The following is a 12458-nucleotide window of genomic DNA, read 5'->3' as shown; positions in this document are numbered from 1 at the left end:
TCTGCCTACTTGCCTATATTTCTGTGTGAGATTTCTGTCACTTAATGATGTCATCAGACAAGAAGACAATTTCTATAGGGTTTTCCTAATCTGTAGTGGCTCACTGCAAGTTTGATGATGGGACCCTTTGTCAGATATAGAGTCACCCCTTGGAGGTTACACTGATAAGACTCCTGTGTGATCAGGTTATCTCCTCCTGAAATAATTTTTTCGGGCACAGGGACACACCCAAAAGACACTTCAACCAAAAGTCCTGCTGACCACTGAGGCTCCCTCAGAGGGAGCCGCTGAGCTAAGATAAGAGTGGAATAAGAATATTACAGTAAAGAGATCGTTCTCTCTTTAAAAAATATGTGCAACTCTAATTATTCTCATCAAAACAGTTCTCTCCCCTTTCCCAGGTAAAAGTGATAAGCCTTTCAGAGCATCCAGAATGAACCTGGCTGTAACACAATCCCAAGTGCCGCACTCATCCGGCCTATGATCTTCATCTCTGAATGAGTCAAATAGGAAAAAAAAATAGAATTGCGGAGCCTCATGGGAAGCATATGCTTGGAAGTCAGTTATGTCCAAAGTGAAATATTCAAGATAGAAGATACTTCTAGAAAATGGAGTGGGGGTGTCTGCTTTACTGGGAGTAAGGCTCTTCTTTCCACTTATAATGATAATTCATTTAACATCTCCTTAATGCTTCCTGATAAATTCCAGCATCTCCCCAAGTCTAGATAAGAGTGACAGAGGCAAAGACAAAAGTGACAGAGTACAAGGCAAAGCAGCATAGGACCTGTAGCTGCAGAAGGTGGCCCCATCATTCACCCCTCCTCTCTCCTTCCCAAATGCCAATGGGGACATGACTTTTGGCCAATAAAACACTCGGCTATGACAACACTAAGTGATTTCAAGTCCACAGGAGGGAAGCATTTCAATGGGGACAGGTGCTTGACTAAAGTCTCCATGTCATCAAGGAAGACACACTACAGAGATGAAGTCATGATGAACAAGATTTGATCATGGCAAACTGTTCAGGTGAGGAAATGAATGTCCCTGCCAAGGGGTAGGTAACAACATTTAAATATTAAGCATCATTCAATATTTATGTCTATGACCTGAGGACAGGAGTTATGTATTCTGAGTTATGTATTCTATGACCTGAGGACAGGAGTTATGTATTTGGTTACTACCCCAAAAGGCTGAGAGGATACACTCACTCTGTTAAAATATAGAGTCTACTAGACTATCGAATCCTCTTCTGTGATGGTCGTTTTGGGTATTCATGATTCATTTGGAGGAATAAAAAAGGGACTTGGATAGAAAGTATTCACAGGTTAGATTTTTGAACCTCATCTAAAGGTGGTGTGTGTGTGTGTGTGTGTGTGTGTGTGTGTGTGTGTGTCTATGTGGAAGTTAGAAGTCAAACCCAAGTGTCATTCTTCAAGAGCCTCGTTTTTCAAGAAAGAGTCTTTCACAGGGATCCAGGGCTCCTTAATTAGGTGAGGCTAGTTGGCCAATGAGCCCCATAGATCCACCTGTTTATTTCCTCCAAGTGCTGGGATTGAAAGCCCACAACACCTTGCGTGGCTTCTAACGTGAGTGCCAAGGCTCAATACCAGGTCCTTGTGCTTGTGTGGCAAGCACTTTACTGACTGAGCTGTGCCTCTACATTTCCAGGGCAACTGGTTTTTAGCATTACAAGTGGTCACTCACAGTTCCAAAACCAGGTAAAAATGGTGGGCACGATGACATGAAGAGTCTTCAAGCACAGCAATGAAATAGAAAGGTTAATGCTCAGCTTTGGTTTTCAACCCGAGTCTCATGCCACCTAGGTTGAAGCAGGTAGGCAGGGACACTGCGAAGGCTAAATACTACTGACTTTACAAAACATAAAACCATTTGTGCCAAATCACCCCAATCTTACAAATTTAATGCTCCATAAAGATAACAGATACACTGAACGATTTGGAGACACCAGTGAGAGATGACTTTGGCGTTGCTTTTGACAGGAAATGCGATGTGAAAGGCCAGTCATTATCAAGTAAGTGAGCAACAAGATGAGCTGAGCTGGAAAGGGAAGGGCTGAGTGGATTTTAGATCACTCATTCTATGGCTTTATGGTCCAAAGCCACAGCCACCAGATGAGAGTTTAAAACAATTTTTTTTCCATTTTTTTTTCAAAATGCCTGGCTTGGGAATTGGGGCAATTTATGTCTATCAATATAATTACCTGGGTATGATTTTACCAGTAACAGCAAGAGAATAAGTCTCGTTTTAGGAAATAATAAAGATTTGCTCCTCCACTCCCAACACAGCTTGCTTGCTCATCCTCAAAAATGACACTATTACTAGGTGATGTCTACTGCTAGGGACCGAATCTTTAATCCACCTAAAGTGCTCACTAGGTTAGAAAGTCTGGTTATTAACTGTGATGGTGAGTTAAACTGGAATGTTTCCAGAGCTAGAGACTGGCTAGTGGTCAGGTAAGCTATACCTCTTGCTTCTCTGGTCGAGTCCACGATGCCTGGAGAGAACAAGATATAAAACACAACAAGAAGGCGGTAAAATGTCACATGTTGCTTTAGAGAACTCCACTCTGCATTCCGTGCACATGCAGCTTCTTTTTAAATCAGAAAAAAAATCCAAGGCCCCCTTTCAAGGATAGGATGATCCCCCAAATTTAATTCAGAAGTTAGCTGATGTTCAGCTCCTCCCAACACACCTTATGCATGTTAAAATGCCTAATTCGAAGTTGAAGGCCTCCTAAACCCTGTAGATAAATGTATCAATACCAGAAGGCACACTCAACTCCTATGCTGAGCAACTTAAACAGTCTTCGTGACAGTTGAGGGCACTTGGTTCTTATCAAATAATCTAGGGTTACTTAAAGCGTAGATGTTTTTTTCTCCCTCTGAATGTTTTAGACAGATTATCACACATATACTAAAGCCATTAAATGCTCATGCATTTTACAATTCAGCATGCATTTAATTAAAAATGCTTGTAAAAACAACAAACAAGAGAGAACACAACATGGTGCGGAGAGAGACAGCTGGTGTGAGAATATGAAGTCTTTGAGACTACGGGTCGGGAAGCTTTGAGGATGCTAAATGGTGGGTGATGATGCTTGGGCCTTGTTGCTTAAAGTTCGAAGGTCCCAAATGGTGTTTGGATGGAAGCATGGATCTCCTTTATCCAGCATGCCACTCATGAGAGAGTGGGAAAATGCACGCTCATGAAGATTCAGGGTTCTTTCTGGTCAGGTATAGTATAGATTTGTTGATTTATCTTATACGTAATTTTCTACTCTGTTTTCAAATTCCAAGTCAAAAACATCTGAGCTGTGTCAGTTCTTTTACTGGGTGGCATTCCTAACTGACTGTCCCTGATGTTCAGATGGCAAAGGACACAAAAGGCACTAGACACAGTGAATGAGAGCGAGTTAGCAAACACTAAGTCCATTAGATGCAAGGCACTTCGGTGAGACAGGGAGAGGGAAATGCTGGGTCACATCACGCACGTGGTGCTGGGATGAGGGAGGAAGTGAGAACAGAAGAACACGCACAGACCAAAGTGACGGTGGCCCAACATGGCAGTAAGAGTTGCCAGTTCTACAAGGCTTAAAAGCTCATTTGTCACATGCCAGGGCTGTGTCAATCAAGACTTCCGTCTTTTTTTTTTTTTTAATGGAATTGTATCATTTATGGTTGTTTATTTTCAAAGTGGATTCTTCAGTGTCTCTTTCCCAAACTACCAGCATTCTATGGCTTTTAAAATAAGCTGTTGCTAGGGACACAAATTTCTAGTAGCCTGGCTCTTTCCTCTGTGCCTGGTGGATTGTAGCAAATGTCTGTCTTAACTCTAACAATTTGGTGTTATGTCCGACTCAAAGGCAATCTTACATCCACATTTTTATATCTCGGAAGTAAATCAGGGTATGATTATTATGCTGCAAATGTTTTTAGTTTTTGGTTGTTTCAATACTTCTTTTTGCTGTTACATACACGTATCCAGTAGTTTCTATGTATACAAGTTAAAGCCATTGTATTAAGCATTTTCTCTCTCTATGTATCTGTGCATTGTATCAACAGGTCAACTGGGCTTGTACCCAATCAGAAATTCTCCCAAGCGAAAAGCAAGGTTGGGCTTCAAAAGAATTCAGAATGTCAAAAGGTCTCTCCTATTTGTGGACACTGCTAGACTGAGACTCAAGACTCATGAGGTACTTCTCCCATGTCCTATCTGGCTCTTCTGAGCTTAGCTCCCCACCCCTCTTTTTCCCTAATAGTGAAGGGTCCATAGTCCTTCTATAGCAGCATCTCAAAGCCACAGAGATGTTCTAATAGCAAGTGATGGATGTCTTTTTTTCTGCCAGTGATTGAGTATGCAGATCATAATCCCTGGGTCTCACTCAATGTGTAAACAGTCAAACTCCTGGCAATATTTAAAATGAATCTATATAGAATGAGGAATGACATGGGACAGATGTGTAACTTTCTAAAGTACCACAAACACCTCCACACATCATGTGAAGACTAACCCATACGGATATTCACTTTTTTCTTTTTGCTCAGGCTACCAATGGTTGCTAAAAAATAGATAAACTTTTGGATATCTGGTTTACCTCACTGTCTCAACCATCCAAACAATCACACTTAGCTACTAATAGTTGCTGACTTAAACCAACTCCACTTGCTGAAGCTTAATGGTTTGATTAGACTTGATCCAGAGACATGATCAACAGTATGGTGCGACTATACTCATTTTGAATTCATTCTAAATTCCCTTTTATAAGGAAGAACAATTCGGATATCTATTAGTAAGTTGCTGCTGGTATGAAATCCTTGCCTCCCTCTTCCAATGAGAAGGGCAACATTATGGTCAATCAATGATGTGAAAGACAAAGCTGTTCTAATCCATGTATACTCCTTGCTGAACCTCCAACAAAAGCTACCAGGATAACACAGGAGCACTGTTACACCATGACATGAAGTCTGTCACTTCCTGAGCCACCGACTTGGAAGGAATTTGAGGTCTCTGAACTTGGACCTTGTCCCAGTCAATATTTTCATCAATGACTCAGATATTTTGAATAAGGATTCACACAAGTCTGGAAGCAATGGTAACATAAATGTTAGGTGACAGCCACATTGGGAAAGCTAATCCATTACCTGCACTTGAACTTCACGCTTAGCACTAGGGTCACCATTGGCTGCTCTACCTCAATACTTTTAACAGGCAGATATAACATGAGTGTGGTCATCTGAGAGGAAGCACTCTAACTTCCAGACTTGTGAGTAAAGTTCCCTTGAACAGCCAATCCTAATTGAAAGACGGTCTGATATAGTAGTTCTCCAGCCAGGGCGTGTTTTAGTAATGCTTACAATTGGCTACTAGTGAGAAATGTCAGATAACTTGCAATGCATAGAACAGTCCCAGTGAAGGGAGAGTCCTAAATGGCCAAATGACTGAGGCTGAAATACTGCATAGTTGTTTAATTAGTTAATTGATGTTTATGAGGCTAGGACAGGAGATAAATGGCCTAAAAGCAGTCCATATGTAGAATGACACAGTCTAGGTGACCATGATATGACAGGACTCAAGGGCTAATGCTGCTTTGACTACATGGTGGTATCTGAGTCAAGATGATAACCTCACTGGGATCTGTTCAGGTTACCAGGAGAGGGTAAGATTTTATTGAGTGCTAGTGAAGTGATGATCTTGAGGTATAGAACAACTAGCAGAGTCGAGGATATGGAAAGCATGATGTATGAGAAAGAGTGGAAAATTCTGTGTGTTTGTGTGTGTGTGTGTGTATGTGTGACTCAGACTCTGAGTGACAGAGGTGAAGGGTTCTGAGCAGTAGAAGGAGAAAGAAAGTCCCTTGTGATGGTATAACCATCATGTGTCAGACAGAGGCTGAGTGACCTGACAGGGACGCTAGGAAGGGTGCCAGGTGGAAGCACATAACCTAAAAAGGTGCCTGGCAACTACCTCTTAGCCTGCAGTTTGATGGGACTTTACTCTCAGGGGCTTAGTCATTGTACTCATTAGATAAACTGGCATTCTTGCGTTCTATCTGGCAAAGCATCCTGGACTTTATAGTTTTTCTTCCACTCCTATAATTCAAGGGTGCAGGTGATCTCCATATATAATTATACATAATGAAAATTTAGGTGGGAAAGAATGTGGGCAGAGGTTGCATAATTTGAACTAGAATTTGATCTGCTCACAGACAGATCATGTTTCATGTTTCTAGCAATCTACAATATCGGATTGACCGTTTCTTTGATGCCAGTATTCAATCAGTGGAAGTGGCAAATTTTGTCACATAGGATTTTATTTAAGGAAAATACACTAATGTGGCAGCATCAAGGACCTCTCTGGAGGACTTGTTCTGACACTGACTGGATCCTGATCTGTTAATGCCACCTCAAGCAAACCTGAAGCTAGACTACAGTAAAAGAAGCTGTGATCTAATCTGTGCTGGGATTGAATAGCTATCTCAGATCAAGACAGATGATCGATAGAAAAAAACTGAGTTGTTAAAAATAATCAGTCCCAAGTGGACTTGAAATGGTCTCTTCTAATAGCTTTGGTCTCAGTATTTAGGGAGAATGAGTGCATATTAGTTCCTAGCTATTTATTCTCATTTTATAAAAATGAAATTGTAGATACAGTTCAGAAGTGCCAACCTATTAAAGCAAACCCCAAGTAGGCACAAATCTTTGTAATCCTTCTTGTCTAGTTTAACTGTTAAGCTATTTCTAGAAAAGACACAGAACTTAAAAACGTCGTTCATCTGAAATAGATGATTTTGTCCTTCACTGTAGGTCAGGGATACACACTGGGTCACTTGGACAAATCTACTTTGAAGTCTAATATAAAAAGATCAGTCAAACAGTGGCCATGTGGATTAAGCCCTGAAATGTACATTAGATCCACGCAACACACAAAGGGAGCTGACATCTTAGCTGGGAACTTAATAGCTGTTGATAAAGAAATTATCAAAGTAAATACCTCAGTTCTTAATTTAGCTGGATTTTGCAGATCAAACAGCATATGCGAGTTTCAAAAATATTTAGCAGTTCCTCAGTTGAGTTTTTGTTAAACTGGATTCAACTCTGGGTATAAAACTTGCGAGAAGAGGAATAGGATTTTTGGAACAGTGCTTTCTGTTCCTTTAGATTTTGCTTTGTTTTCTGATACCAAGGCAGAACTCAATTCCTCAAATGCAAATTCCAATTTCAGCCTTGCTTGCTTAATTCCACCCCCTTTGGCTTTATTTCAGTTTGTTGCTAGAGATTTCCTCTGGCTAGGCAGAAGCGTGCCTATCTATCATGTTTGACATTCTGGTTCAATAGGCAATCCATTATACATATTTTTTTCAGGCTAAGGCTATTACTCCTGAGTAGGTAACTGAGCTTTGGCCAACTGAAACAAAGCCTATTACTACAGGAGATGCAACATAATACTGAAGAGATGCCATAAAAACCAATATATTTTTCCTTTATGAAGTGCTTCGGACTGAATTTAGGGCTGTGTGTTCCACTGTGTTGCTCGTCCTACAAGATCTACATCTACAAGTTCCCATCCTGCTCAGCAGCAAACTGCTGTAATGATGTGGTGTGGTCATCCCAATATTTATCTATTGCCACTAATAAAGATGGCTTTCCAGTGGCTCTGTGCACCTTAAACAGCTAAATATTCTCAGCTGTTTTAACTTGCCAGGGATTTACTACCATGTTCTTAAACTTTGGTGAATGTATTACAGGACCCAGATATAAGAACCATCATTTAGAAACTGCTAATTATTTTTGCCTTTAGAACAAAATGGAGTCCAAATATGACCAAGAAAACAGGCAGACACAAAGGCAACCAAGCTTTTGTGCACAGAGTGCATACAGCATGATTATATGAGACGGGAGGAAGAGAATTAATAGACTCATCCTGATCCCTGTTGTTTCTGGGAGATACTTTCCTGGGTGTACCTGAGCTGAGGAAAACCTCACCTGGTGACCCAGAATCTTGCTTGTCCTGGATCCTAATAGCTCCACAAGCCTGCATCAGAGATTCACTATTGCCTCCTCTCAAGAACATCTAATTTGACCAGGCCCACTACCAACACCCCTCCCTGTCTATCGATACAGGGAACAGTGCCCATCCCAATGCAAGAGAGTGTTGAGTAGACCACAACCAGGCAGGCTGGAGAAAGGAAGCCACCCTGCAGTGGCTATGGGTGACCCCCATTCCCATCTTCCCATGTGCCAAAGGGAACTGGGCATGGGGTAGACTTGAGGTGCTTCAAGTCTGCATCCCATAGCCCTGAGACTCTTGGGAGACGTTGTACCTTTTCTTCACTGCTGATGTTTCGGGTGGATGTTCTCCAGGTGATGGAGGGGATGGGGTCTCCAGAGGCTTCACAGGTCAGAGTGACTTGCTCCTCTAGTTCCATGGCCGTCTGATTTTCTACATAGGTGATTTTGGGCTTTGCTGTGAAGAAAAAAGAATATTTTGGTTAGTTATCTGGTTATTTAGCTTTTGGGATCTAAGTGAGAACATGCACCCATTTAAAGAGTGTTCATATTTACTAAAGGTAAGGCTCAATTCTAAATATAGTAGGAGACACAGACCTGTACTTCTGGAAACACTGAAATGACAGTCATGGACACATTTTCTGGGATACACAGACAATAAAGTGCTTGAGATTTGCTCCAGAAGAGGGCTACCCTGGCTCAATCCTTCACATGGAGATGGCTTGGGACTGGGTCGTGAGGTTTCCAGAAAATCTGGGTGGAATGAGGTCCTTCTAATCCCAGAAAACTCCTCAAAGAAAAGCAAAAGAGTAAACAGAGGGCGGGGGAGGTAGGAAGACAGTGGGAAGGAGGGATGGTGATGATAGATAGATAGATAGATAGATAGATAGATACATACATACATACATACATACATACATACATACATATATACATAGACAGAAAGACAGACAGACAGACAAGACAGACAGACAGACAGATAGACAGAGGGACAGGTATTTCATGGGACAAGAAGAGAAAGTTCAGTAGCTGGAAATGTATCCACAGCCACTGAAGCTCATGGGTAGAGTTTTATCGCAGCTATGGAGCTGTCACTGAAAGGAACCTAGGAGGAATTCTAGAGCAGATAAAACCTCAAGCAGAAGCCATTTTGGAAGGTTTGGCCACGTGCTGCAGGGTAGGATGACAGCAGGGAGGGGAGAAGCTGAGCTCACTTTATTTTCCAAATGTCTGGAGTAATGCAAGGAACACGTGCATTCCAACACTGAGTGAAATGTGAAAACATTAGGCGAAATTGAATTTTCCTAATTTAAAACAATTGTACTCAGAAAATTGCTGAACATTCCATAGAAGAGAACAGATAAGCCTGCACAAATAATTTATTTCACTATAGAGAGAAAGGCGAGGCAAGAGAGACACAAAGCCAGGACGACAGGTGGCTTTTAAAATCACTACACTTCTTTTATATATCTGAATTCATAGTCACTGCAAGTCAGCTAAGAAAATATGTCCTGAAGACATATGTCTTGAAGTCTTCCATGTTGCTTCAACAAATAACAGGTATCAATGGCGAACGGCCTGTTTCCAGATAAAATCACCTGTATGGTACAAGTGGCTTCCTCAAGGTGCCACAGGACACTGAGCAAATTGTTTTCTCATGGCCGGGTACACAGACAAATGTTAACCCAGGATGGCAAGATAATGTGGGCATGTTGCAGTCTGTCAGCTCTGGATGAAGCTTTCTCTAGGAGGACTTTACGTCTTGCCTAGATAGCCTTGTAGGAGGCAAAAACATACCATATGCAACGAAGCAAAACCAACAAAGGTAAAAATATGAATTGAATCTCTGGGCTACTTGCACTTTGCTTTGAGACCAGTATGGCCTCTACTTGCCTCTGCCTTCCAAAGTGCAGGGAATAAAAACATTTGCCACCGACACACTATTAACAAGGACTAATTTTGGTAGCAAAGAAGGTTTTGGTACGAATGTTTCTGTCTTCTGCCCCTGGAAGAAGCACTCTAGAGGAAGGCAGAGGAAGCCCTCACAGGTGTTGAGATATGATTGTGAAGTGTCCCAGAGGCTTATAGGTTTGAACACTTGGTCCTCTACTTGTGGTGATGTTTGTGGGTTGTGGCACTTTGGGGAGGTAGAACCCTGCTGGAGGAAGTATATCACTTCGAGGTTTTATAGCCTGGCGCCACTTTCTGTTTCCCGTTTGCTTCTTGTGTGTGGGTGAAATGTGATCTCTCTGCTTTTTGATTGTGAGGCTGACCTCATGATGGACTACTGTATCCCCTTTGGAACTGTAAGCCAAAATAAACCATTTTCTCTTCTAAGGCTTTTTTTTTTTTGATCTGAGGATTCTATCTAATTAACAGAAAATAAATACAATAAAGATATTCTAAATAATTACAGGAAGAAAGAAAACACTACCAAGCAAATAAAGACATATACAGAGCATCTCTTGCTTGTAAAAGATTCCTTCTCTCTGTGTGCTAGCACCAAGAGCGATCTCTCCAAGTTTTATCTTTCCCTGGTCCTTGTTCTAGCTGAAGCTCTGCATCAGTCTCAGTGTTATCTCTGCCTTCCTGACACCTCGGTCCTCCAATGGCTGCAGCCCTCCTTGCATGAGCTACTTTTCTGTGGCTGTAATAAAACACCACGACTGAGACAATTTATAAAAGAAAAGAGTTTGTTCTGGCTTAGTTTCAGACAGATGGAGTCCTTCATGGGGGACTCATTGCGGCAAGCATTAGGCATAGCAGCAAGAGCAAGAAGCTGAGAGCTCACGTCTTTAAACCAAGCAGAGAGAGCCAACTGGAAGCAGGGTAAGGGGATATGCTCTCACATCCTGTCTGCAGTGACTTAACTTCTGACAGCAGAGCCATGTTTTCTAAACTTCTCCAAACAGTGGCACTAACTGGGGACCAAGTGTCCAAATGCATGAGTGCACGAGGAGCGTTCCTTGGTCAAGCACCACCCTCCTCACTATTCTGTGAGCACTGCAAACCAGTCCACTGCTCTGCAGTTTCCCCGCTCAGCAATGGCTCTGCCCACTCCTGTGTCAGGTTTCTGGGAGCCTTGTCTAAGGAGAAGCCTGAGACTCCTCCTTCAGCCCTGTTGGTAGTCTCTTGCTGCCTCTTGCCATCAGCCACAAGTGCTGCTTTAGTTACAGGGATCCTGTAAACAAGACTTCTGCCTTCCACTGAATCTGCCTCAGCTTATGGTGCCATGAGATATCAAGATTACTAGCACAGGCTTATGTTATCTTACAGAACGACCCAAAAGAATAGTGATAGAGGCTCTCAGCCAAGGAAGAATGCAGCACTTGAGGAAAGGAGCCCTAGGCTGCTAACAAGGGAGGGCACCACATGCCAGAGCAGGTCCCTATAGTCGGTGCCACTCAGTTATAACTGCAACTGTTTCTGCTTTAGTCATGTTCTTCACATAGTGACTGCTACCCTTTCTGAAGCCATCAGACATCTATCTGATCTCTTCTTTGCTACCTATGGTGTAGATCTCTTTCCTTTTCAACATCATTAAGCTTCGATACTGCTGAGCAAACCTTCTCAATCTACCTCAGAGAAGGCCCATGGAACCAATCTCTAAGGGAAGGGATAGAGAGTGAAGAAAATCTCCTAACCAGCTGGCCCCCTTTGATCAGGCTCTCTGACCCTCATACTAGTTGCCTCAACCAATAGAAGAGAGATCAATAGGAGGATAAGAAGGCAGAAAGGAGATAGAAAGGAGAGAAGCAGGAGTGCAAGAAGGCTGGATGACCTCTCCTTGTGACATTGTGGAGGATCCTGATTCTGGGTCTGATGCAATTCCTAGAGGTCCATGATTTCCTTGCTAACCTCATGTCCTGGGCTAAAAGCCCAGACATCTCTCTTTTGCTTGATCCACTGTACTGTCCAGAGAACACTCTAGTAGTACTGGGAAAGAAATGGTGCATGTGTGAGATACAGATACATGGGGAAGGATGTAGGGATGCATGGATGCATGGATGCAGGGACATGGGGATGCAGGGATTTGGGATGCATAGATGCAAGGATATAGGGATGCAGGGGTATAGGGATGCAGGGATGCAGGGATACAGGGATGTAGGGATGTCTTTGTTCTTTCAGGAGGAAGGCTGGGGAGACAAATCCTGTCTTGCCTGGTTCTTCATCCTATTTTCTCTTTTCCTTGCAACTTCCTCTGGGCATCATCCATCCTGATCCTTCTACCATGGCCCCATGTTACCCCTCATTTGCTACTTGTCCTTCCTGCCTCAATCAATCATTACCACCAAAGGGTCCTGGAAGAGGATCAAGAGCTCTTCTCTTCTGGTCATGCTAGATCTGGGTATGTCTACAGAGCAGCTTCTTAGCTGCTGCATCATGAATCTGTGAAGTTACACAATTGCAAAGCAGAGGTTACAACAGTTG

General features: G+C 42.4%; 1 protein-coding gene across 4 annotated transcripts in view; it reads right to left on the bottom strand.

Annotated features, from left to right (window-relative positions):
• Ncam1 (neural cell adhesion molecule 1) overlaps positions 1-12458 on the bottom strand; it is a 291408-nt gene that overhangs the window by 45343 nt on the left and 233607 nt on the right. For 3 of the 4 annotated variants that reach the window (XM_052188397.1, XM_052188395.1, XM_052188396.1), the window contains exon 8: positions 8342-8484. In XM_052188397.1, coding sequence (XP_052044357.1) covers positions 8342-8484 — 143 coding nt within the window. Of the gene's footprint in view, positions 1-2485; positions 2516-8341; positions 8485-12458 lie in introns of all 4 variants that reach the window. The other variant, XM_052188394.1, reaches the window with a different exon arrangement.

The sequence above is a fragment of the Apodemus sylvaticus genome, chromosome 7 (genome assembly GCF_947179515.1).
Source record: "Apodemus sylvaticus chromosome 7, mApoSyl1.1, whole genome shotgun sequence".
Classification (NCBI taxonomy): Eukaryota; Metazoa; Chordata; class Mammalia; order Rodentia; family Muridae; genus Apodemus; species Apodemus sylvaticus.
Note: the sequence above shows the minus strand (reverse complement) of the source record. Positions and strands in the feature narration are given on the sequence as shown.